This window comes from Ptychodera flava, chromosome 4 (genome assembly GCF_041260155.1).
Source record: "Ptychodera flava strain L36383 chromosome 4, AS_Pfla_20210202, whole genome shotgun sequence".
Lineage (NCBI taxonomy): Eukaryota > Metazoa > Hemichordata > Enteropneusta > Ptychoderidae > Ptychodera > Ptychodera flava.
In genome coordinates this window covers 9,801,076-9,828,936 of record NC_091931.1, presented here as the reverse complement: position 1 = coordinate 9,828,936, position 27,861 = coordinate 9,801,076, and the positions used below count along the sequence as shown (strand labels likewise).

At 36.4% G+C, this 27,861-nt stretch overlaps 1 protein-coding gene and 4 long non-coding RNA genes across 5 annotated transcripts; 1 reads left to right on the top strand and 4 right to left on the bottom strand.

Annotated features, from left to right (window-relative positions):
• Positions 1 to 2,383: 2,383 nt before the first annotated feature.
• Positions 2,384 to 5,881, bottom strand: LOC139130852 (uncharacterized). The gene is made up of 3 exons (XR_011551997.1): positions 5,672 to 5,881; positions 3,519 to 3,615; positions 2,384 to 2,888 (listed from the first exon to the last, which is right to left on the bottom strand). It is a non-coding gene; the product is annotated as an uncharacterized lncRNA (long non-coding RNA).
• A 114-nt stretch (positions 5,882 to 5,995) lies between these two features.
• On the bottom strand, positions 5,996 to 7,257 carry LOC139130851 (uncharacterized). Its single transcript, XR_011551996.1, has 3 exons — positions 6,750 to 7,257; positions 6,397 to 6,479; positions 5,996 to 6,038 (listed from the first exon to the last, which is right to left on the bottom strand). It is a non-coding gene; the product is annotated as an uncharacterized lncRNA (long non-coding RNA).
• Positions 7,258 to 12,238: 4,981 nt separating this feature from the next.
• Positions 12,239 to 14,230, top strand: LOC139130847 (uncharacterized). The gene is made up of 2 exons (XM_070696645.1): positions 12,239 to 12,342; positions 12,996 to 14,230. Exon 2 carries the CDS (start codon positions 13,029 to 13,031, stop codon positions 13,893 to 13,895), a length of 867 nt encoding a protein of 288 aa, XP_070552746.1. The 5' UTR covers positions 12,239 to 12,342; positions 12,996 to 13,028; the 3' UTR covers positions 13,896 to 14,230.
• Positions 14,231 to 16,302: 2,072 nt separating this feature from the next.
• Positions 16,303 to 18,489, bottom strand: LOC139130414 (uncharacterized). The gene is made up of 4 exons (XR_011551850.1): positions 18,166 to 18,489; positions 17,602 to 17,718; positions 16,906 to 17,127; positions 16,303 to 16,534 (listed from the first exon to the last, which is right to left on the bottom strand). It is a non-coding gene; the product is annotated as an uncharacterized lncRNA (long non-coding RNA).
• A 2,997-nt stretch (positions 18,490 to 21,486) lies between these two features.
• Positions 21,487 to 26,940, bottom strand: LOC139130413 (uncharacterized). The gene is made up of 3 exons (XR_011551849.1): positions 26,829 to 26,940; positions 22,039 to 22,164; positions 21,487 to 21,660 (listed from the first exon to the last, which is right to left on the bottom strand). It is a non-coding gene; the product is annotated as an uncharacterized lncRNA (long non-coding RNA).
• Positions 26,941 to 27,861: the final 921 nt, after the last annotated feature.

The following is a 27,861-nucleotide window of genomic DNA, read 5'->3' as shown; positions in this document are numbered from 1 at the left end:
AAAACAACTTATAATCTTAAAAACTGTCCCATTTCCTAGGATGAGAGTTCAACTTATATTTTTGTAAGCAATATGAAATTCCAAGTTTTGAATATTTTGCAGATACTTTTTGAGAGCACCCGAACTTGGTTTTTGTTTTGACATTTTGATCTATAAATGTAGTTTTAGCAGCAAGGATTACGAAGTTTAAAAATAAAGAAAATCTTCCATCTCCAAGAATAATTTGTCTAATAGTTGGGCGACTCTGAAATTCAATCATAGACAGTACTGTCTATGATTCAATTTTATTTCCCCATACCCTATAAATTCCCACCCAAAATTCCACTACAAATACACATTCATAAAACAAATGAACCAGTGTTTCACTCTGTTCCTCACAAAAGGTACACTTCTCAGATTTAACTCTTGGTGACGTCATTTTTGATAACGTTACATTGGTTGGAAGTATATTATGCAGTACTTAAAACTGGAATGCTTTCAGCTTATTATCAATTGTCACTTTATAAGGTAACTGATACAACGAATCCCAGTCTTAAATAAACTCATTAAACACTCTAGTAAAAAAGAATTCAGATTTTGGATTAATAAAATTACAATTATTTATCCACTTGGACACATTTCTTGTATTACAACATTTTATCTCTTTACACACTATGCCAGTCTCAAATAAAACCTCTTTTCCAGGAACTCTAAAACTGTCAACCATCTGCTTATCTTCTTTTCGTTTCCAGTCTTTTGGTATGGTATTAATAATTCCAAACCATCGCAACACAGATGAATTTGGAACTCCCATTTGTCTTACTTTTCCCATGAAATAATTTTACCATTTTGATCAAATAATTGTCCTTAATGCAAAATATTTGATCGTAGAATTTCTTTATAGAACATGGATTTCCCCTGAAATAAAATGTTTTGATTATTCCAGATTATTTGGTTAAGTACACTTTCTTCATCATATTTTGCATAATTATTTACTTCAGACCAAACCTGTAACATACATCTGAGAAAATTACAAAAATTCACAGATAATTTCTTAACATTAAAATTACAATTTATTTACCGCCAATTCTTTCCAATTCTTTCTTATAATTTCTTTTCCACGGGTTTCTTATACCAGAATCACAAAGTCTTCTAATCCAATTAATACGCTGAGCTTTATAAATTGTTATAATATCTGGCATAGAGATTCCCCCTTGTTCTACAGTACCAATCATTGTTTGTCGAGAAATCTTATCAGGACCCTTCCAAAGAAACTTATAAATCAAAGAATTAACACTTTTCAAATCATTTCATGGAGTTTCAATCATATTCATTACATACTGAATTCTAGAAATGCCCATACTTTTAATTATTTGAATTTTTCCCCAGAATAGTCAGGTCTCTACTTTTCCAAAAATTTAAGCTACATCTGAGTTTTTCTAAAGGTTCTGCAAAATTCATATGGAGAGCTCTTTCTCTTTCGTATGAAATGTAAATTCCAACTACTTTAATTGGGTCATCTGTCCATTTTACCTCCAAAGGTTTATCGTTACAATTTTTTTGTTTTCCAAGCCCCATAGCTTCAGTGTTATTTATATTTACTTTGAGACCTGAAACACTTATAAATCTGTCCAATAATTTAAAGAGATTTTTTGCAGAATCTACATCTTGTATAAAGCAAGTAAGATCATCTGCAAATGAAGCATTTTAATCTCTTCCCCATGTACATCAATACCTTTTATATTTTTCTCAGACCTGAGAGAAATCAAAAAAATTTCCAAAGCCAGCACAAATAACATTGGTGGTATACAATCTCCTTGTCTGACTCCCCTGAATATTTAAAAATAACCTGTACTTGTGCCCTTACTTATGACACAAACGCTAAGATATTTTACTCCGCGTCAAAGATATTGGACTCCGCGTCCTCTTATACCGGAACTTACTGCACGATGAAACTCAATAGATTACAGACGCAGGTGTAAAATAATAAACTGTATTTGTTGCTTGATTCCTCTTAGCTATAAAAGTAACACACTATCTCCAAAGGGAAAAGAATATTTATGAAATGTATCCATGATGTCAAACGCGTTTGTAGTATTTGCAAGGGCATCTCACAACCCCGGCTGACATTTAATTTACGAAAAGATGCATTTCTTTAAAATGCGTTCTAGGGCCATCTGAAATGTGACTTTACTCGAAAAGCACGAAACAAAAATCTATTTATTTTGCTTATTATCGAAAACGATTCATCGTAATTGAACGGGTTGAAAATATAACATTACATACACTAAGATAAATATTCCGCTGATTTGTGCTTGTGACAAAACATGTAGGCATCCAAAAGCAATTGCAACCTCTTGCATGAACGTATCTAATGGCAGGCCGCTGGACCCTTGCCCGTGGATTGCTGCACGCTGGTAAACTAACGGTCTGGGACGTCACGAGAGCAAATTTCTTTGCAGTCTGTAAGCGATTGACTTACTCAGGTAGGCATACAGTGGAATCGAGTTGATTTCGGCCGACAATATTTACAAAAAACTACTTTTTCGAGCGCGGTCCAAATCGGGACCGCGGTCGCCGTGTTTTCCGATGACAGTCAGCAGGACTGTGTGTGTTGGGAGGCCATAAAACGCCGGAAAAAGACCAGCATCATACGCAGGGCTACATTTCTACTTACTATTTAAGCTCCCTGTACGTATATATTCAGAATACTAGTAAAAGCAACAGTATACAAACACTTTTCTTAACAGGTTATTTCTAATTTAGCTATACAATTCGTTTTTGAATTAGGGCTTAAAAATAAGATTCTTACAACTCTTTTCTCATCAAAGCAGCGCTTTATTGTTCTTTTTTTTCAAAATTTCTTCTTCCGTCCGTCGTCTATCACCAAACGTCGCTATGAACATACCCTGGCAATAAAGATAAGCTTGTCAGTTTTTTAAGCAATGATAACCTTGACAAAAACGTAATTACATGTCTATGATGTATAACTATGTCAATAGATTCTACAATGCCTTGCTGTGTTACTGATTCGTTTTGTTTCGAGTCCTGGTGATATGCTACATTTTTATGTAATTCAGAGTTAATGCAACGGTTGATCAAATCATCATATAGTATGTTTAATGCTATCGTTATTACCCTATAATATCATCTTAATACGCTGAAACGACCTTGAGCGAACTCCATAACCTTGCAATAAAATAATAAAATACCTCATGTATTATATTTTAAAGGTTCTGGAATGAAATTAGCCTTCGATGTGCTTCTTCATGTATTCGATCCAGGGATTTTGGCCTTCTTCTATAAATTATTGTCTACTTTTACGATATGAACTGTGATAGTCTTTTTAATGACAAAGCGCGTAAGAGAAACAATAAATTATCCTTACATAAACAATAGAACAGCGATAGAAATTCTTTTTCAGTAAACAGCGCGTAGCTTGTACCGAGCCAATCATCTCATGATCATACATGGCATTGAAATCACGCACGATTATTAAGGGATAGGAATGAGATTGCAGGGGAAAACAAGTGCCTTACCTGGCCTTCGATTAGTAATTTTAGGTCTACTGTCAACTGCTCTGCTGAACGTCTCATTTCCAATGATCTCTCCCAGCATTTGCACATAATATGATATCTAAAATAAAAAATATAACCAGATATGAACTGAATATGCTCACGTGTTTTACAACAGGTTCATTAATAGTAGTGCGCTTCACAGGACAATGAGATATATGTTATCACTATATATAGCAGGTTTTTTCAACTTCGCACAGTACTCTCGGAGTTTAATCACTAATTACAAAAATTTATTTAATATGCAAATGAGCTGTTCATTAACTTGACACTGCTCAATGCTTTTTGGGACAATTAGATATCTATCAGATCAACATTTATAGCAAGTTTTATTTAATTTAATGCTATAATTTTAGAGTAATGTCACTAATTACAAAGTTCATTAAATATGCAAATAAACCCTAAATTAACTTGACACTGTTCAATGATTCATAGCACAATTAAATATTTATCAAATCAATATCTGTAGCACGTTTCACAAAATTTTGGTGCCGCAATTTCAGAGGTATATACCTAATTAAAAAGTTTATTAAATGTGCAAATGAACCCTTAATTAACTTTACACAACTAAATGCTTTACAATACAGTTAGATATCTGTCGTATCAGTATGTGCAACAGTTTTCATCACATTTGATGTTGTTATTTCGGAGTTATATGACTAATTTTAAGACTTCATGAAGTATGCAAATGAGCTAGTTATTAACTTGACACTGCTCAATGCTTCTCAGTACAATTGGATATTTATCAGATCAACATCTGTAGCAAGTTTTATCAAATTTAACGCTGTAATTTTGGAGTAATATCAGTATTTATAAAGTTCATTAAATATGCAAATGAACCTTAATTAACTTCACACAACTAAATGCTCTACACCACAATTAGATATCTGTCGGATCAGTATCTGCAGCAGATTTCATCACATTTTGTGCAGTTATTTTGGAGTTATATCACTAATTACAAAACTTCATAAAATATGCAAATGACCTATTTGTTAAGTTGACACTGCCAAATACTTCTCAGTACAATTAGCTATTTATCAAAACAATATCTGTACCCAATGTCACTGACTTGGGTGCCGTTATTTCAGAGTTATATACCTAATTACAAAGTTCATTAAATATGCAAATCAACCCTTAATTAATTTCACACTACTAAATGCTTTACACTACAGTCAGATAATAGTCAGATCAGTATATGCAGCAGATTTCATTACATTTGGTGAAGTTATATGGGAGTTATATGACTAATTACAAACCTTCATAAAATATGCAAATGAGCTATTTATTAACTTGACACTGCCAAATGCTTCTAACTACAATTAGGTATATATCAGATCAATTTCTGTTGCAAATATCATCAAGTTTGGTGCAGGAAAGTGAGAGTTATCTCGCTAATAACAAAAGTTCATTAAATATGCAAATGAGAATATAATTGACATGACACTCGCAGTATCATCATAATGTTCTTAGATGGTCATCTGTAAAAAGTTTCATGAAATTTTGTGCAGTATTTCTTGATATATGTCTACACTGTCATTACATTCTCCATAGGGAAACCATTGTACGGAAAAAAACAATATTGCATGACTTCATTAATATGCAAATCAAACTAACCAAAATCTAATCAGTTCTTGCAAGTAGCATATGGTATCTGTGTACCAAATCTGACCTGAATCCGTTCAGGCGTTTTTGAGTTATCGTGTAAACAGACAGACAGACACACACACTGCACACACACACTAACACACACACACACGGACAGACAGCCAGACATCGCTATGACATTAGCCCACGTGTTTACACACGTGAGCTAAAAATTACAGAGCTTTTTAAGTGGAGCCTCATATGTGAAATGTAATGAAACAAAAGGCGGCAAAGTTGTACCAAGTAGGAGTGTAAGTTTTAGGTTACTTAATTTTTCCAGCAAAACCTACTGGGATAAAATTATTGGTAGAATTTTTCAATTGCATGGTTACTATCACAACGGGTTGCCTTCAATAAACAGGATACTATGACAATAGATGACGTTGAACAGGACCTGCTGGAATTTTATATTTTAGCTGTTCTACTTTACACAGGATAAGAAACGGACCATCTGGCAAAGAGCAATAACTCACGCTTCATCTGTGCACATCTCCGGTTTTGGTAACCTGTCCCCACGAGCAATCCTACGAACGAACTGGTAAGACGTATCCTCTTCGAACGGGACTCCACCTGTATGTAGAACATATCCCATAATTCTTGCAAGACCTACAACAGGAAAACGATTTTCTATTGATGAGTGATCAGTGCCTGTCACATCACTTCACTCTGCGAGAAGTGCAATACACCACAAAACATTACGTACAGCTACAGCAAATTATAATAAAACATTTGTTATTGCTGGCGTAACATATGTATTTTGATATGACCAATTACAAATCAGTACATGTCACAAACATACCACGAGTGGCGACTTCCCAAAATACCACGCCGAAAGACCACCTGTAATACAAAAAAGGGTACAGAAAAATAGCCATATTGAAAAAGTTCATGGTTGATGTAAACTTTAATTAGAAAATTCTGCTATCCATTAGACATTATAATTGCCTTACATAGTAAGAAGCTTAGTGCGAAGCTTCACTTACACACTCAAAGATAAAACCCATTTCATCGAAATTACTATTGGCGTTCTGCATGAAGGTTTCGTATTTGCCAGGAAATATTGATCAAAGGAATATAGTAACGTTGTGAAGATGTTTGTGCATAATTCGTAGGAGTGTAAGATTGTTTGCGTGTTAATGTCACTTTCTGGAGCATCATAAAGTATTGAGCTCATTGATGTAGAATTATTTGTCCTTACACATCACTTTTGAAATGGAACTCTCCCCGGGTGAGAAATTCAGGTGGCATCCATCTTAATGGTATCGCAGTTTTTCCTTCGGCCTGTCGATAGTTAAAAGTTACATTGATTCAGAAGAATTTAGAATTCAATCGCGAGTTTAGAATTGTCATAGACTGATCTTCATCCTAACAATCAGTATACACTAAATATTCGAATTCGCAACACCCCAAAATTCCATATCAGCTCCATCTAGTATTCAAATTTTGGAAGGTCAGAATAAGGTCTGAATTCGAAGTAATGCGCGAATCGAAGAGTTCAACATTGCTTTGTTCCAAACGAAATATGTCAACATATCAAGTTAAATGACTTACCCATGGCGTTTCTACGAACACTCCTCCACTTTCTTTGACATCTCTGCTGAGACCGAAGTCACTTATTTTGGCAACTTTGTCATCAAACAGTAAAATATTCCTCGAGGACAAGTCTCTGTGTAGAATCTTTGTTGTATGCAACGGAAAAGTACATTAGATTTCTGCGACAGGCAAGTTTCTAAAAAACTTGCGACCTTACATTTCATTTTGGAAAAGCTGTCATACATCATTGGAAAACAATATACCCGCTGATCATGCCGAGTGAGTCAGTCGATTTGGGTGCGTCCATGTTACACATGTGTGTGCGTCTAAGATCGCAAAAAATGAGAAAAAAATTTACATTTCGTAATTGCATCACCTGTTTACTCTTCATGTACTGCATTCCTCGAGTTATGTGCTGTGTGTAGCAAAGCAATTCCTTATTTTTCTCTTCTGTCATTTTGTATCTATGGCAACGTAGGTGATTAAGGAGATCTCCCTGTGGCGCACTCTCCATAACAAAACATTTATAGTCTGCAAAATGCTCAGAAATGTATTACTCTGAAATACGGTTCAGTAGAAATTGATAAATAAAACTATTCTTTTTCACTATTACATCTCAAAGTATCTTATTCCGCCTTGTTGAAATAGTAAACAGTGTTTGGGATTACTTCTTCAATATTTTCAAGTATTGATGTAGATGTACAGTTCCCTTGAATTCCTTTCTTTGTTTTAATATTTCCCAAAGATCTGGTTTTCATTTTCATTTTACCTAATAATCAGAATTACATTGTCGATCAATAAAATGATTGTTTCGAATGTCGGCTATCGTAATATTTATGCCGAACAGAGTTATAATGATTGAAACACTTGAAATTAAAGTAACTTTGACCGTACCTCTTTGCATGATAAATCCTTTCAACGCCACAATGTTCAAGTGACCGTGTAGTTTTATCAAACACCGAATTTCGCTTGCAAAGTCCATGTAAGACTTGTAATGCCTTCCACCTTAAATACATAAATGGAAGAGGCATCATTCTGCTGATTGCCGTATCGTAGAAAAGTAATAGAGGATTTGAGAGTGACAAATAATGATTCCATAACGCACAAAAAAACCCTAGAAACCTAGAATGATAAACTTGCAGATAATGTCCGTTGCCATTAGAGGAGATAGCCCATACATATTTAAATGTTTACGGCCACAATGTAAGAATCACCACTGGACAAAATGCTTGATATACGACAATATATACACATATACTCATTCTGTATATGTGTTAAATACGTTAAGTATACACGTACGTATACTACTAAAATGCAAAAGTACAGTGTACACTTAGTGTGCAAAGATCTGCATTATGTATACTCATGATCTGCATAGAAATACGCTACGCTTATCAACGCACTGGAGTGTTCCATATACAAAGATATACATTGCGTATGCTCTTAATATCGTGTTCCATATACGTCAATATACGTAATTGTATTATAGCTTTGTCAATACCAGTGAATTTTGTGATATCATATCCACACATTATTACTAACAATGTATTCCATTATTCAGCATTGCAGCCCCACAGCGAGCATAACAATCCAAGTTTTTGTTTAAAACGGAAAGAGGACTGCGCATTTGAAATGAGAGAAAGTATCGGATAAACCATGTTATACACAAAACTATAAATCTTGATAACGGTGCAAAATATTGATAATAATGAATTACTGTACGTTAATATCACATTTTGAGTCCTCCCGCATGCACTTGTCGTCTGCTTTGTCTGGTTCGCGCTCAGCATGCAGTCCCCGTCCGATATGATGGTTGTACTACTACGTTTGTTTACAACATGGTTCGCTTGGTGGTGAAACAGAACTCAGTACGCTTGCAAACTCCTAGACGATACTGGGTTTGACACATGGCATATTATGTATGTCAGTGGCCATGTAAACGATGCAAGCGTGAAAGGCTTACTCGAACCTGTCGTAAACGGGCCAACAACGGCAGCTTGCTGTCATCAACCTTGACCGGAATTGTCTACGGAAAATACTGGGAGCCATTCAAAGGTTCGGTCCAAGGTCAGCTACTGCCCACAATCATGACGACCGTGGACTCTTCGTTGATCTAACATCTCGGCCACCCAATCCTGATGCGCTGACTGTAATCGGAGACAACTTTCATTCATCGATTTTTTCTCCTTGTCTGTGGTTTCACTTTGCCTTGTTTACGATATCGCGACGGAGAACCTCCAGTATGTTTGTCAACTGTACCTTTCAAGCACCCGTTTACGTCAAGTTTTCTCGTTTGCTGAAATAAAATAGCTCTTCTCAAGAAGCCATCGAAAATTAAATTTATAGGCACAATTATTAATGAAATATAAACATTTGAATAACATTGTTGAACTCTGTTGATATCGTTTGCAATGAATGCTGTACTACTAGCGACAATAATGATTGTATTGATCAGCTGATACCATGCAGCTCGCGGATCATGGTGATGTCGATGCATGAACATTCCATTTTCTTCATGTCTGGCATTTCACCGTGTCGGCCTTTTGAATGGCATGATATTAAAAGGTAATGTTTCAAGTTCGATATAGACGGTAGGGATGCAATTCCTTTTTATTTCCTTCGAAAATACATCGTCTTTTTAAATTCCACATTGAACCAAAAAAGTGCGGCTCATTTTTTGTGTTGAACGTGCGTATTCAGTGCAGTGCAGTGTGGAGTGCATGTAAATGTATACAGTATACAGAGTCGGGGCCGATCAAGCCGGACCACGCTCACTGGCTTCAAAGTCAGTTTAAATTTCCTTTTTTATTCGTTTTCTACAACTACAAATTCAGTGACATTGCCAAAACTATACAATAATAGCAATAATGCACCCCTCCCGGCCCATAATTGACTCAGGCAAACTTTGCACTCCATAATGTACTCGGCTTCGACTACATTATGTCGTGCAAAGTTTGCTTTCGTCCATTATGGGCCGGGGGAGGGTGCATTATTGCTTAAATATACTAAGCACATATCAAGCATTTTGTCCAGTGCACTCAAGGCTGTTAAAATGTTATATTTCTTGACTCCCTGGCCTCTGAGGCAATTCTGTTTTACGATAATTATTTACTGTAACATTGTTTTGGTTTTAGAGGCACTCCCACTTGATAACATTTTTAAAACACATTTTTTTAATGCCAACGGTCGATATTTGACGTGACGACTGCGCGCGGATCGCGAGATATCGATAAAAACATGTCATTTCCCGAGTGTATTTTTCACATCCCGAAGTTTTACGATCGGTTCTGATTTTCACCCGAAATCCCCCGAAGCTATGTTGTTGTGCTGATTGACAATATTCTAGGGAGTCTATAATAAGTTCGAACGACGCAATAGATGATTTTCCGTCTCGTATGAAATCTCGCGAGATGCGGCATTTCGGTACTTTCGATATCGACACAGGACAAAGTTCACACAGGACAAACTTTCACTCAGAGTCAAAATGGCGGTCTTTGTGTGCAGACGACGTCGCGTCGTCCTCGGATTTCGTTTTCATAGTCTGCCGAGAGTTTTTTTGTTTATCACGACTTAATTTTGATAAAACAGTAACATGGGGGATTTTGACAACCTCACCGTTCCACAGTTGAAAGATTTTTTGCGGAAATTTGGTATCTCAACTTGGAACTACCGCAAAAATATCCTCGTTACTCTCGCCAAGGCTGTCCGCGATGCTGGTTTTGAGGAAGACCCAGATATGACTGGTCATGATCCCAAGAGAGATGTTTCCAAGAGACTAGCTGATCTTGGCTGCAGTTTCGACAATCCGCTCAACCTCCCTGGGTATTCGACGGATTTTAGTGCTATACCGGACTTTGGACTGTGCGACGTCTTTAATTATCTGATATGTCACAGATCAGACTACGACAGGAAGAAGCTAAGGGCTTACAAGTCGTATGAGGACTTCAGACTTTGTTATGATGGTCATGTCTTCGACCTACAGTACACACAAATATCAGAAGCCAGTACATTTGGCGCGTTTAAAGCCCAGGTAAAACCGACTCAAAAAGATAAAACTTATCTCAGTAAGTCTACATACACATTATGGTTTCTAATGGATAAGGAACACTCAGAAATCATGGCTGCCTACTGTGAATGTCCTGGAGGGTAAGTGTCAATATTAATCTTGTTAATTATGTAAAGTTTACGTTATGGTAAAGCTGGGTCTCGTTCATTTAAGATTGTTGGGATATTTTCATCAAAAGATACACTAAGATAAACTGCCACAATACCGGTATACTGACTTGTTTCATTTGCTCTGGGTTGTTGATGTTGGTTATCAAATTCAACCACTAATTTACTGCAGAGTGTAAAGGTATAAATGGCTTGCATTAAAATCCCACATTGAATATGTATTTGAGTGATTGATTATGTTATACTAGATTGGTTCAGCCCAAAATATGGCAGCTTAACAGGGAAAGTTGGGAGATAAATTGTTAAATGTTTCAAAATATATTTTCATATTTGCATTAATAGCATGTGTGATAATATCCAAGCAATATATATAGAAGTTGTTTAAATGTACCCTTGTCTCAGGAAATTTGAAGCTAGGCTATGAAAGTAACACATTACACATTTTCCCCAATATCATCCTGCTAATTGTGAAACACCATAGGCGGTAGAGTCTCTCTGTTAGTGTTAGCAGCTTATATCATCTTTCATTTAGTATTGTTTAATAATATATTTAAAATACAATGACTAAATTTACTAATGGTGATGTTCTTATTTATTACAGTGCTGATGGTGCATGTCGCCATGTTGCTGCTGCCCTCTATGAAGTAGAGAGTTTTGAAAAATCCTCAGTTACAGATGGTCCATGTCTCTGGAAAAGACGTCCAATGGAACATGATCAGCCTGTTCCAATTAAAAGATTAAAAATCAAACAAGCACAGTGAGTTTTTTTCTATAATGTTCATAGTGTAGTGCCACTTTGTTGAATGATCACAGTGTGCCCTCTGACTAACAAACTCAAAGAAAATTTTTGAGTCAGTTTGAATAGTTGCTAATTTTTCTGGAGTCACCATGTATAATTTCCTATCCAACTGAAAATTTTCTTGCATCACATGACTGAAAAGACTGGCTTCGATGGCACGCTGATCCATAAGCAGTATAATTTTTCAAATGTTTGCATCGGTTTGAATCGAAAGACACTTTTGATTGATAAAGATACTCTTATATGAACGCTATAGTTTTTACATAAAAATTGTTGCTGGTTGGTTACTTTGGTATGATTAGTAACACTTTTCTGATCAAAATTCAAATGTCAGTGATAGCATTCACTTTGTCTTCATTTTGTCTATGAGCTGAAGACTACACATGTTTAATTTTTGGGGAGTTGACGAAAAACTGATATATTATACAGAGGAAAAAGCTAAAAACCAATAAAGTTACAGCTACTGGCCCTTTATAATATTATAGATTTCATCTGTTCAATGTTCTGTTCTCCATTTCCAGTTATAGAGTGCCACAGTTAAATACACCACAGGACAGTGATTTTGACCCAAGACACCCAGATGACCGAACACCATTATCCCAGATACAACAAGAATTGTTTGCCAAAGGCCTTGCACAGGTAAGCTGGAAAGTGTGTTGTACGCTATATACAGGGCTGAGCAAATTCAAGTGGCGTGGGGAGCTGGAATCCACATTTTAAGTGGTACAGTGGATGATTTTTTTTAGATTTTTGCCAAAATTTTAATTAAAAAAAGTGTAGCTATGAAATGTGATTTCTATTCAGTCAAAAATTATAAAAATTTACAGAAGTCACAAAAAGTAGTAAAATGTTGCACTAAAATTCTGGCAGGAAAAATCACAGCAATCAAGGGTTAAACTCTGATTGAACATTCAGTTGAAGGTAAAGCAGATGAACTTTTAAGGTTTTAATTTTATTTTGATACTGTTCAAAATTATATCACATGTTTGCTATTTGGATACTCCATTTGTAACTGTCATGCCTCTGTTTATTTGTTGCTGTCAGACCAAACTGGGTAAGTGTAGTATACATGTAATATGTCTGACTCAGTATTTTTAACAATATTCTTTCTGGTACAATCCTCTGGCAAATCAACACATATAATAACTTGTTCATCCTTGTTGCCTGGGTGATGATCAACTTGGTGGTTCAGGTGATACAGTTACTTGCTTTGTGTAAATAATTATGATGACTTGTAAGAGTGGTGAAATATCATGTCTATGCTTCAAATTTGCTCTCATTATGTTTTACAGATATCACCAGGAGCAGCTGCTCTAACTTTGTTGATGCCTCCAACCTTGGGAAATAATCCTGAGAGTGAATCTGCAGAAGCTTGTTTACATCTGGCTATGGTGAACAAGTTACGTATGTTTTTAAGGACCCACCTCAATGAACATCTTAAAGCATCCACCCAAACATTAGCTGCTATGTTTGTTGAAAATGTCCAGTACACAAAAGAGGAGGTGGAATTAATAGAAAGACAAACAGTTGGTCAGAATGAGAACACTATCTGGCATGAACTTCGGAAAGGTATCATAACAGCATCACAGTTTAGACAAGTTACAAGTCGGGCAAACACATTGCTGAAAGATCCATCTGCAGATCCCACAAAAACTGTTGACAAAATACTGGGGGAGGGAACCGTTCCGTCGGAAGATTTACCAGCGCTACAGTGGGGGCGAAAGAAAGAAGGTAAAGCCAGGGAGATGTACAGGGCTATAGAGAGAAGAAAACATAAGCATCTTAATGTCAGAGTGCCTGGTCTCAGAGTTGATGACAGGAGACCATTTATTGGCTGTTCAACTGATGGTGTTGTCACATGTCTTTGTAAACCAAAGCATCAGCCAAAGCTCTTGGAAATAAAGTGTCCATTTGCATGGCGGGACAAATCACCAAAGGATGCTGCAAAGGATAAAGGATGCCAGGAAGTTGATGGGAAATGGTCTCTAACTGATACATCCATGTATTATGCCCAGATACAGGGACAGATGGGAATCTACCAACTGCAGGAGTGTGATCTTGTGATTTATACAAAACAAGGCATTCAGATTATCACTGTGACTTATAATGAACAGTACTTTTTCCATATGGTTGAGAAATTGAATGTTTTCTTCCAAAAATATGTAGTGCCAAGACTCTTAGCTATTGCTTAAGGATATACATGTGATATAATTGATAAATAATTGCAAATATAAATGCATATGTAAGTACCATTGATTGTGTCTACTGAGTTTTGCTGCAGATAACTGCACTTGAAATTTGCATTGATTGTATCTACTGAAAGTTTTGGTGCAGAGAACTGCACTTGTAATTTGCATTGATAGTATCTACTGAAAGTTTTGGTGCAGAGAACTGCACTTGTAAATTCAATTGATTAAATCTACTGAAAGTTTTGGTGCAGAGAACTGCACTTGTAATTTGCATTGATAGTATCTACTGAAAGTTTTGGTGCAGAGAACTGCACTTGTAATTTGCATTGATTAAATCTACTGAAAGTTTTGGTGCAGAGAACTGCACTTGTAAATTCCACTGATTGTATCTACTGAAAGTTTTGGTGCAGAGAACTGCACTTGCAATTTGCATTGATTGTATCTACTGAAAGTTTTGGTGCAGGGAACTGCGCTTGTAAATTCCATTTGTAAAATCTACTGAAAGTTTTACTGCGGAGAACTGCACTTGTGAATTCAACTGGTTGCATCTACTAAAAGTTTTGGTGCAGATAACTGCACTTGTAAATTCCATTGATTAAATCTACTGAAAGATTTGGTGCAGAGAACTGCACTTGTAAATTCCACTGATTGTATCTACTGAAAGTTTTGGTGCAGAGAACTGCACTTGCAATTTGCATTGATTGTATCTACTGAAAGTTTTGGTGCAGGGAACTGCGCTTGTAAATTCCATTTATAAAATCTACTGAAAGTTTTACTGCGGAGAACTGCACTTGTGAATTCAACTGGTTGCATCTACTAAAAGTTTTGGTGCAGATAACTGCACTAAGTAAATTCCACTGATTGAATCTACTGAAACTTTTTGGTGCAGAGAACTGCACTTATAAATTCCATTGAATGTATCTACTGAAAGTCTTGGTTCAGGGAATTGTACATATTAATTCCACTGATTGTATCTACCGGAAGATTTGCTGCAAAGAACATTTCATTGTGTATAATATAATTTTCTTATAAAACTCATTTTTAGTGATTTAATGTGCATATAATTTCACATTCCAACAAACAACTGTCAAATTATAAAGAATTTTAGCAGAAGTATGGACTTGCCAATTTATACCTGAATTAGTAGTATGTATGTGTGTCAAGGTAGCATATTACTTCACTATGAAAGTGTCCACATGTATTGTCTGTGATTGGTACTTAATACTGAAAGAAATAAACTCCAATGACATGTAAAAACACATTGTCTGAACTTTATTCATAAAATATAAAAATATTAATAAATATATCTATAAAATGGTAATCTACTCTGTTTTTTCATAAGTTATAAATAAGGAAATTTATAATAAGTAATTATGAAATATATATTAATTTTCTTTGATAAGTGTAATTATTGTTATTATTATTAATTCTTTCTTTCAGACTTTAAACGTGTCCATATAGAAACAATTACAGGATGGGTAAAAATAACAAAAAGCACCTGGTGATTATAAATCCACAGATCTTTCAAAAATTTACAAGAGACTTTTAAGAGACTCAAACAGAGCACACCTTGTAATTTATCTAACCAAGGTTCTGTCAAGATTACACAGTAGAGCACATAGTTTGACTGTTTGATTCATTATGTTTTTGGATTTCAGTGGGAAAATACCTTGAAGAATTTTGAAATTCTTCAGTCTCCCAATTGCCCTTTCCACATGGATACGTGCACTGGCTATCCGCCTGGTCTTTGTCACAGCTGCACTACTGAGTTGTTTTCCGTGCGTAAATGGAGGGATGTTCAAAGTAGCTCCCCGAAGAGCTAGTAAATCACGGATAAGAAACCCCCTATCTGCCATTACATCATCACCTGCATTAATATTATTTAAAAAACCACTGTCTTGCACTAAACGTCGATCAGATACTGAGCCAGACCACAGATCAGAAACAAAAGTAAAGGCACCATTAGGAGATATTGAAACTAAAATCTTGAAAGTATTGTTATGTTTGTATGATGACCAAGTAATTCTCTGTGATGAGGGTATAGATGGCTTTTGAACAAAAAATTCTGTGCAATCAATAACAGCAATTGTTTTTTTGAATTTCTTAAATGATTTAGGAAGAGAAGCTCGTATCTGATCACGTGTAGGCCATTTTATGAGGAAAGACAATTCTTTAAACAGAAACTCAATCCACGTGTTACAGTATCGACTGGCAGTTGCAGAAGAAACCCCAAAAACATCTGCAAGATGGTCTATATCCAGACCTCTCCGCAATCTCACCATAACCATTATGAACGCTTCAAAAGTAGTCAATGCACGTCCACAGCCACTTTTATTCTGGGAACATTCTGTAAAAGATAGCATGAAAGATTGTAAATCCAATATTGAAAAGGAATTGGTATTTGGCCTTTGACCTCCAGTGCTACTACCACTTGATATGACCCCATGTGCTCAGGCCTATAAACTAATATATTAAGCCAATGAGAATATTACAAAACTGAACTATCACATTCCACATACAGGCTGTGTTGTTCATACTAAATGTACTTACAGATGTACTTTCTCCTTTCCACAATGTTATCCTTTCTGCCTTAGCCTGAATCCATCTGAACAAATACATCAGCATCTGTAGTGAAACCAAACCTACAGAGAAAATACACATTAAAATATATTTGTTTTGATTTTAGTCTGTGTATTTACTTCAGTTGCTTGCTCTACTCCCTAAATCATGTTAAGATACCCAGAAACTGTCTGATAAACACACCATCAATACTGTTATTGAAGATTATTGTTGACAAATAATAGTCAAGACCAAAATTCAAATGTGAACAACAATTCTTTATTCACATGTACACTGTAAACTGCATTTCAACATGTTTTAGGAGTAGAGCAAGAAACTAAATTAAATGCATAAAGTGAAAGCACTTAAAAAATACATAAAAATTATAGCATCTGTTCCTCTTATTTTTTGATTCAAAAGAGTATTTGAAGACTCTGAGAAATGAAGTTTGTACCTGTGTAAAATTTACATGACTTGTTGTTTCTCCTCACATCCCGCATAAACATATGTCGCTTCATGATCTTTGTGTCAGTCAATGCTTGGTCAGAATAGGGCTTCAGATGCTCAATGGTGATATCTGTCTGGGTAACTGCATCACATTTTGATGATGTGGCTTGTGATGCTTTGTGACAGATGACAGGACTTGGTGTCTTGTGACTGACAGGGTTTGGTGTGCCTTTAATATGATAAAAATTATATGATATGGAAAAATACTGATTATACCACAGTCCCTCTCAATGAAATAACCAACAATTACAGGTTATACAAATTAACAATACAATTTCATCAGAATGCAAAACATTTCTCATAATTTATTTGAAATTCAAATTTTCCCCACCTTTCACTTACTGTGAAATATATTATACTGTTTTGATATTAATTAATTAATTAATTATTTACTTATTTATGTATATATTTATACATTTATAAATTATGTATCTATTTGTTATTTTTTCACTTATATCTGCTTGATATATCAAAATGAAAACTCTTCAGAATAAGATAAAAATAATCCACTTCAGAGTTTTTTATGATAAAATGAGAAAAATACTCAGCTAATAATCAGAAGAAAATTTATAAATTGAAAACAAGAACTAAATATATTCTATGCTAATCTAACATAAAAAGACAAGCTGAGTAGTATACATACCACAACTTTGATGTGTAGTGTTGACTGGCCTCAAAGACAGTATAGGAACAGCAGCCACAGGCTTACTTGGCAGCTTGTTGAAGGGACTGTGCCTTCGTTTTCATTGTTAACCGTGACCTGAGGGAAATAACATGAAATGAATGAAACTAAAACAAACAAGCAAATACAAAAATCGACAAGGTGACGATGGACCATGTTGGGGTGTGATAAACTACAAAGGTTTGGCACGCCTGCTGTTAGTGCTGTCATGTGGGACCAATCTGAAAACCATTCAAAGCAACTATTAGCAGAATGTACAGAAACAGGTTTATTATTCTTCTAAATCCACAGCATCGCTGGGAAAACAAATGCATGTGATGATGATAACGTATACCCCTAGCCCCTGAAGCGATAAATGTACACTGCACTGAGTTATTACAGACCATGGAGGGAGGAGACTTATACCTCCATGAATAGGTGTGACGTAGTTGCAGATTTGGTATCGACGATCCAGCATAACTCACAACTGCGGCATACGAGCTAACAAGGCAAGGGTAAACAACGCGATCTAAGTATGACACTCACCCGTGATTTCACTATCTTTCTCCGCTTTTCGATGGCTGGCGACGTTCGATCTCTGGGTGGTGGCCTCACTTTTCTTTGCTCGAAAATCCTCACTTCTGGTCCCCTTGCAGTAGCAGGTATCGGATCTGGATAGTCCTCAGTCGGACCATTGCCACCAACGAAATGCCGTGAACAAACGTAGGTGTCCTGGGTGATCCGATGCCTACCAAAGTCGTCGGCACGACAACAAGCTCGGATCCAACGATCACATTTTTCCGGTTGTGTAACTGGTTTCGGAAATCGCACAAAGGACACACCTGTCATGTACTCTCTGTGCTGATACCGTGAATCACTTCTACAGAGAGGATAAGCGCATCGTTTGACCCCCATATTGTTACGCAAATATTGTTTACAGAAATTTGACCTGTGTCGTGTGTCGTATGCTGGTTGTCAAGGCGACAACTAGATCTCGCGAGATCTCGCATATCGCGGAAAATGGTCTATTAATTTACTTCCCACTGCAAAGACTTTATATACAGCATTATGCCATTACCTCAGGTAAGTTTTGTAAAACGTCTTAGTTTTTGTCGTTTTCATTATTCTAAATCAGTTGTACTATATTTTTAACCGATACCACATAAACATCAGTTTTTACGTGTCAAATATTAGCCGCCTCATATGACTACATTTTGTCGTCTGCCACACAGTACGCCGCGCGCGTGGTCTGCGTCTATGCATAACACTCGGCGGTCGCTATGTATCAACCGCACGTAACTGTGCTAGTCACCTATGTGAATTCTGGTAGAATCAAACTTTGTTTTCCGTGTTTTTCTCAGAGTGGGCCAGGGGGCATGACCGATCACCGACGTGAGTGATACTGTGGCGTACAGCAGCGTCAGCGTAGACTCGTACTCCATAGCTTAGTTGACAACGGCCCCAGTGCCGAACGTTCGATGTTCGGAAGCTGAATTTAGGTGAGCCACCGGAATTCAAACTTTTTCTTTTTGGAGGACATGTTTTTATCGATATCTCGTGATCCGTGCTCAGTCGCCACGTCAAATATCGACCGTTGGCATTAAAAAAATGTACTTCAAAAATGTTACGAAATGGGAGTGCCACTTTAATATATGTAAGTCTTCACTCACTTTGTAGTTACACTCACTTTATTATTTACTGTAACATTGTTTCGGTTAATATATGTAAGTCTTCACTCACTTTGTAGTAGTGATTTGATTGCCACTTCTTCGATATGTTTGCTTCCTTTTGGTTTGAAATGTCCTTTATGGACTTGTCCTGAAGAGCCCTGTCCAAGCAATGTCTGTGATTTTCTCAACCTGGTGTGCGCAATTGACCATTTAACATGTTGCCCTATATGTTCCTAGAGTTTGAGTAATCATTGCAAATTTGTTAATTGATATAGTTATCGTCAAATTTTCTTTTACAAAATTGATACGGTAAAAACAGCCATATATATAATTTCATACATCGTTCAATCCGCCTGATATAAGATTTTATAAAAGGTTCACAAATAATAATAATATTGAATACTCAATGGTCTCAAACCTTACCCTCATAACCTCGTGTATTTCTTCCTGATCATTGTTGACAATTTAACATGTTGCCCTTATGTTCCAAGAGTTTGAGCACAGTCCCTCCACCAAACGGTCGGGAAACGCTATTGTCAAAACGTGCGAACGAGGGGATTAGCTGGTAGGATGCGCGTTGCGCTGGCGTTCGCTGTTGATGACGTCACACCAGCTGTAGCGTCCCGTCAAAGAGTGGGTACGGTTGTGTCGTCTTCGACGAAGAAACTAGCCTGAATCGACCGTAAAGTGTACAGCTACTTTGAAACTTCAGTATTTTCTCGATAAGCAGTATTTCATGATGAGGAAAGTGGGTGATCATTTTATTCCTAATCGATTTTCAGCGATTTCGTTTGATCACGCTATCGTGTGTAGGTCATTTTCATTGAATTGCGTCTTTGATAACGTGTCAGGAGAACATGAATTTTTGTTCGCTCTACACTGCAAAATTATGACGGTCTGTTTCATTCCGATGTCTGTTTTTGTAATTAAAGTATACGTAAAATTAAACTGACGAACCCACTTTTTGAATAAAGGTTTATAATGAGACGCAAACTGATAGTTTATTGTGTAATGCTTTGCTCGGCAATTTAGAAAATGGCGTCCACTGACGATCTGTGTTCGTGTTGTGTGAAGTCAAAATATTCATCGTTTTTTCGTTTTGATGACTGGTCAAATATGTTCGATTGGGACCTATTTATCTGATTGAAGCAATTTTCAACTTATTATAGAGATTCAATAACTGCAAATCAAAGTATAAAGTAAGGATAGAAAAGCAGATGACCCAAATTCGGCCGAACGCCATTTTGTTTTTGGGACCCTCGCGGAGTCGATGTTCGATTCTTTGAAATCTTTTCTGATCGCTGTGCCTTGCGTACTACATGGTATTTTAATGTAGATTTTCTTGATTTGGTACTTGTAACACCATTTAAAATAAACTGACGACGCAATTTTTTGTGATCAAACGTATCCATTGGCGGGAATTTTACGTGAAAAATATTGTTTTGATTCAAACCCCATTGCAATTTTTCTGGCGTGTCATAAAGCCCTATCGAGGCATGTGCTTGATGTGTCACACAGGTCTCCCGGTAGCTTTAAAACAATGCCGATACGAATATAATAGGAAAATTTACATTTAAGAAAGGTCATTTTTGTTTCGATGTCATATGTCCTCGAAAACCGCTGGCTCCATGCACTTATACACTCGTTTTCACGGACGGGGCATGTGAACTTCAATCGGAACACTGTAGACCTCTTCACTCTGTTCCTCTGAAATGGTGTTGAAATCGATGTCTTGTCATCAAGAGAAATGAAATCATGGCTGTAATGATTACATTGGTGTTGACTGCAAGTGTAGTCTAGTCAAACCAGCACGTGTAAATACGAAACACAGCCTATGTAACGCATGCGAATTGTCCTTTAGTTCATTGCATGTCAGGTAAAAATGGTGTCACTCTTCAAGCCACGATAATCTCTTTACGCGAATAAACGGTGTAACGGAAGCGCAACGCGCATCAGGACAATAGAAATACATTGCGTTTCCCGACCGTTTTGTGGAGGGACCGTGGTTTGAGTAATCATTGCAATTTTGTTAATTGATATAGTTATCGTCAAATATTCTTTTACAAAATTAATACGGTAAAAACAGCCATATATATAACTTCATACATCGTTCAATCCGCCTGATATAAGATTTTATAAAAGGTTCACAAATAATAATAATATTGAATACTCAATGGTCTTAAACCTTACCCTCATAACCTCGTATATTTCTTCCTGATCATTGTAAGACGTCGGTACTTCTGTAGGTTCTTTTTCATTCTTCGGTAGTACAGGAAGCAGATCGCCAATGTGACAATAGTTATCACCACACACGTTGAGAGGAAAATAATCAATATTTCATATTCAGTCAGATTTGCCGGCGGGTGCGATACTGTAGCATATAGAATTCGGAAAAAAATTAGACGTGTTTGTTACGAAAATTATTCATATACTATGATTTTAATTTATTACAATTGGAAATATTATTTTTCGAAACGACACCTATCAAAAATGAGCTTATGCTAATACAATCATCGTGTTATTTAATTGTGTTTGTGTTTTCCCCGGGCTGGCTGGTAGGTTTTACAAAAATATAAGGACGGCAAACAAAGAATTCTCTCTAAATAGCCTAACCCTTTACCCTGTTATAGCATCGCAAATGATATTTTAACTTATCCGGTTATGTTGCATGTTTCTTTTATGTAGCATTGAGAACAAGCTGCAGTTTATCAACTTGTAGTGATTTTCACCTGCACTTCCATATTCCCACCTTCATTGCAGTGACGTCCTTTCCATCCAGAACTGCACATGCAACCGAGGTGTTGATCACAACTATCTGCATGAAGACAATTACATACATTTTCGCATTCTTCGCCCCATCTGTTGTCGAGACATCCTATAAAAGGATGTAAATAATAAATGTTTAATGATTTGGATACTTTGATTCCATTAATATCAAATTATAAATGCCATACGATGATATGGTGAAAGAATGGTTAATCACGTGAGGTTACATATTTTTAGTAACATAAATAATATTCTGCCAGGAATGGTGCGACACGCTAGGGGAATACATCAAATCTTGGCAATTATATTAAGAATATTGTGAGCTTCACCCACAGTGTCTGAGCAGTCATGTCCTTTTTATTCGGGAGTAGTACCATTGATGCAATCTCCACACAGTGGTAGAAGCGCGATGTGGCAGAAGAGCAGTATGAATAATTCTAACCAAGCTAGAGGGTCGAAGAGTCGTTGACCGCACGCCCCTCCAATCTCTGCTGTAGGCAACTTTAAATATTCAAAACTGAACTTGTGCCCAACTGGCTCAATGAACATGTCAAACATCTCCGATTCTGATAGGAGCTGTCCATCTAGAGATCTTACTTACTTAATACACATGTAAAATTATACATTATCTGCTTAAGCTTTGGCAATCTCGTCGGCAAAGTTGACAGCCGTTGGGCATACATTTTGAATCATCGATTCACATTCATGTAAACTAGAGCAAGTCTATGTTTTGCAAGTGTTCATTGACTCGAGGATCGATATAACTGGTGTATTCATAAGTTATCTATTTTTTTTGGTTCGAAATATTATATATAAATAGACAGAAATGTATATTTTGGAAAACGCGCAATACCCAGAAAGTGGGTGCAAAATGTTGCCTGTGGCAGAGATCAGTGTGACTACTGCTGAGCCTCCCAAGCTATGTTATACTTAACCACACCGCACTACAATCTCTGTACGGAGATGCCGACAAAAAGTAAAACTTTTTCGTATATTTTCCATACTTTGGTTAATAATCGGGAATTACTAAAGAGGCGACAGCAAGAGAATACCGCTTAGGTATTATTGTTATTATTGTTATTATTATTATAATTATTATTATTATTTTTATTATTATTTTTATTACTATTATTAGAAGTTTAGGGGCTATAAGTATTATATAGAAATCTAATAACAGTTCACTGAAGCTGTTGGAACTTTGAAAAAGAGGTGTTGATTATTTTAATTTAGTCAATAGGGGTGACTTCTAATTGTCGTACGTATATTATCTCCGCCCAGTTAGGTGTTCCTTTTGACATCAATACCCTTATCAATATTCATATACTTGCAAAAACTGACAGTCGCTGTGTCTGACAGCGCGGGCTCACAGCTGCTGAGCTGCACAGCGTAGCCTTCAAATGCAGGCCCATTGTGGCAGTCGTGGGCGTGCACAAAACAAGGCACAGCGACTGTGGAGAGTCTATGCCAGTGTAATTGGCCTTGTAAACGTATCTTCAGCGTGGCATTTGCAGTTGTGGCGAAAACCATAAACCCTCCCCTATGCTGACGTTGTTGGTTTTATTTTGTTCATGTGCATTAAATGTAAGCAATCAAGAAAGTTTCGGGATAGAAATAGAGCAAAGGCGTGAGTTTCCGCGAGATCTGTGCTACAAATATAACTTCATGCATGCGCACTTTTGCCAGTGTAGTCTGCCAATATGAGTATGCGCAATTGAGTGAACGTGCGCGTAAATGTGTAGTCTGTACATTATGTCTCTTGCTATAATCATGTCGTTCAGCTTTGCATGTTGACAGAAACTGGAATTACTTTTCAGGACATCACATATGAGTCTCTGAGGTAACAATTAGGACGTTTAGGAAATCCTTTCAGAAAGTTCACGCCGCCTGTGGCCATTTTATGGAGTATAAGCGTATAGTTATACGTACCTGGAGCGTATACACTATTTCTACTGTACAGTGTACATATTGCAGGGTAATATGCGATGGAACTTTGCGTTTCACGTCGTTCAATCATTCAGATGAAAATGCCGCCCTTCTCCAAAGTTTGAAAAAACAGGATGACAGATTTGGAATGCTAACTCTTGTATATCAAGAATGACGTAATTTAATGAGAAGACTTTTGTATTCGAGCACGGCTACAGTTTTTTATTCGAGAACTCTCATCATGGACCGTGGTTGTATTCAACAATCAAGAGGGCTAGGGTGAGTCGAACTTTTTCCTATGTCCATGTAGCACTTGTGCAAAAATAAGCGAATCTATAGGCCTTTGGCGAATCAATAAATGCGTTTTTCACTAAGCTGAAAGGTTGAAAGAGCCGTCCGTCACTTTGGGACGAGGTAGATAAATGCAGTCAAACCAAGCTTGGCACATAATGTGACTTTGTTCTGGAAATTACGAAGACGATCGGCCGTGCAGTGGAACTTTGCAACAAAGTTTCAATATCTGAACTGACGTACTTGAATGACAGGCACAGGAAACGATGGCCAATAAAAATGCATTCTCGTTGCATTTTGATAATAAAATGTATCAATCACAATGACACAAAAATATTATGCCTCCTACCGGCAGAAGGGCCATGGCCAATTTTTAACCCTGCTACAGTATGTCTTAGTGCTGTAAAGGCCATGTTGTTGTCAGGTTGTCATGGCGACTTTTAAAATTTGCATACAACTCTGAGAGTGAAACGGGTTGTTAATAGGTCACAAAACTTTTGAGTCCCACCGACGTTCATAATACCTGTTTCCTTTGGTATTAAAGGTGTGCAAGTATACACAACAAAAGGCTAGTAAAGTCACTTCATTGGCTAATCTCGTAAAATAGCCTTTTCTTGTCTGGTTAACGAAAAGAGATACCCCTTGTCTAAAATATGCATGGTTATAAATAAAAAAAACGGTGGTTATCTAAATGGTTACCATGGCAACACAAAAAATGAACATGGAGTTCATGCTGCGATAAATACACTTAGGAGATCATTTGCATAGTAACTGGGATTACTTTTAATGGAATTTTGAAAAAATTGAAATTTTAAAATGCAAATAGGTTACTATGGAAACACAGGGCAGTAAAAATGGATATCATATTTTGTCTTTCTAACCCAAAATAACCCCTTGGTATAATATTTCTGTTGATTTCTGGATTTTTACACTGGATATTTGGTCTTTCTAACCCAAAATATCCCTTTGATATAACACATTCTGTTGATAACTGGATTTTAGGTGGAATACTTGAAAAAAACTGGTAATTTTTTTTCCTGAATGGTTGCCATGGAAGCATCTCACATGAAAATGCGTGTGATTTTTTGGTGTGCTAACACGAAAAACCCTTATGATCAATTTTTTTACATCAAACAATATTTCTTTAATAGGAATTAGGGAAAAAGTAGCATATATTTTCAATCCAAAAATAGTTACCATCGCAACTTGAAACATTAGAATAAGTCTGGTATTTGTGTTCTCTGACCCGAACTCCCCTACTAGATAATTTTCATAACAATCAAAGTAACTTTTCATGGGATATTAGAAAAACTGAAATTTTCAACCCCTAAAATGGTTACCATGGAAACATGAGGCAGTGATATCGATATCATATTTGGTCTTTTCGACCCAAAATACCCATATACCCATAGGAAAATTTTCATGGAAATTTAACCTATTACTATTCGCGTTATTATTTCTATATAATACTTATATTAATTATTATTATGATGGTGATGATGATTATTATTACTCTTTATTTTTAGAGGGTAATCTGAGTTACAAATGAATTGTAATTTTGATCAGAGCCATCGTACAGACGTCTCCGTACTCTACATCTGATTTTAATCAAAGTGGCTATATCTTTAAACATACCAAACACTCCCCGGCTATTATCCTGATACATAGTATTATAAGATGGCTCAATATCCATATTTATAGAATCTCAGAAATCGTACCCAGTCGTTCTTATTACATTCCGTTTTAAACCTTTCAGAAATATTTGATAGAAGAACAGTGAAGCCAAAATGACAAACGTGGGGAAAACCTCATGCTATGCCCCATCCCTTCCCGCTTTAAGTAGCTAAGGGGATGCTACGTTTTTGATTAATGCCATTTCAAAAAATTAAATGTTGAATAGTGCGCATACGAGCGTGAGTGCTTAATGAACTTTACAGCGTGTGGAGGAGTTGAAGTCAGAAAAATTGAAACAACTCAGCTCGGTTATTGAACCAATCTTTCTTGAGATTGGGGATTTGGCCGAGCGGTTTTGTCTGTGGCTTCTCAGCTAGGTGACTGGGTCCATACGTTGTGAGTTCGAACACGAGTCAAACCACCGTATTTCATGTGTTTCCGCTGAGGAAAGTCAGACAAATTATGTCATTTCGATCGCTACGTGGATGGGGGCTAAAGAGAGTCTTGTCAAATATGAATAATATAACGGTTCATCTTATGGAACAATGAAAATAACGAATAACTTATACTAGGAGTTTTGAAAAGGCTAGTATTTGTCGATGATTCATAGGCTAAAAATATGTACCTAATACTCAAGCATAGTGATTAAGTCTTCTTCACTGACAGGTTCAATATATTTTAAGAGCTACTTAAGTTTTGTTTGTACCTTTCCATTTTGATAAATGAACATAATTTGCATAATTTCAATTTTTTGTGCCTGTATATTGTAAACCGATGAGGTTTGTGTTCGATGCCTATGAATATATTAATAATTCATACCAGGAATAAAAACAATAATAACATCTTCAAATGCAATCTTACAACATTAAATCAAACTATCCTAACCTGATATATGCACGTATCCAGCGTCGGAATATTCGATACCATACTGATCACGAACACGACATTCATACTTCCCAGTGAGGTTTGTCCATAAATGTCGCATCTTAAGGGTACAATGACTGAGAAAAGAAAGCTCATTACAAATGTATGTAAACTGTACAGTAATAACAGTATGACATTCCTTACGCTGCAAATATAGTCGTAACATCGCATTGTATGACTTATCTAAATATCATCCATCATTGTCAAAATATATTAGATAAAATAGGCAAGTTACACTGAGGTCAGTCATATGTCTCGCAATGTCAGCAAACCAGAATGCAACATATCTTTCACAAACAGGCAGTTTAATCATAGTGATAATTTGCAGAGCAGTTTTTAAGTCAACAGTAAAACTACAGCTACGTCTACAGAGTAAAGATACTATATATTCGCACACATGAACATTCTTGGGACATGGTGCACACAAGCAGTATTGGGACATAGTTTCTGGTGATGACATGTAGTTTCTTAAGTTCCTTTATGTTGCACGTAGTGCACAATTTATCTTACCTATTTTTCACTGTGTTGTCTTCTCTGACAAATACCCCATCGCTTTGAGTGTCCAGTAAGACATCGTTAATAAACCACTGGAATCTCCATTGATTCTCGCCCCCTTCAGTCAGTTTAACATTATGAGTAAAGCAATTCAATACATACAGAGAACCGTAGACTGCGGTTGTCACCTTCGGATAATTCAACGCACGGGTCAACTGAAATGGCAAATGATATAAAAGTTAAAGCAGGTGGCATTAGCAGAGTTAATTTAAACACATTGTTAATGGTTGGTTGGTAGAACTGAGGAGCCTAACCATAAACACTGACATGAAATAATGGAGACGGAAACTACCCATGCAATTCATACAGAGTATCGAATGGCGACATAACGATTAAAATGAGACTCAGGTTGTCAATTATATATAAAAGGTTCTAATACTAATGACAAGTACAGTGACTATACGTAACTGATATAAATATATGGATATGTAAATCATAA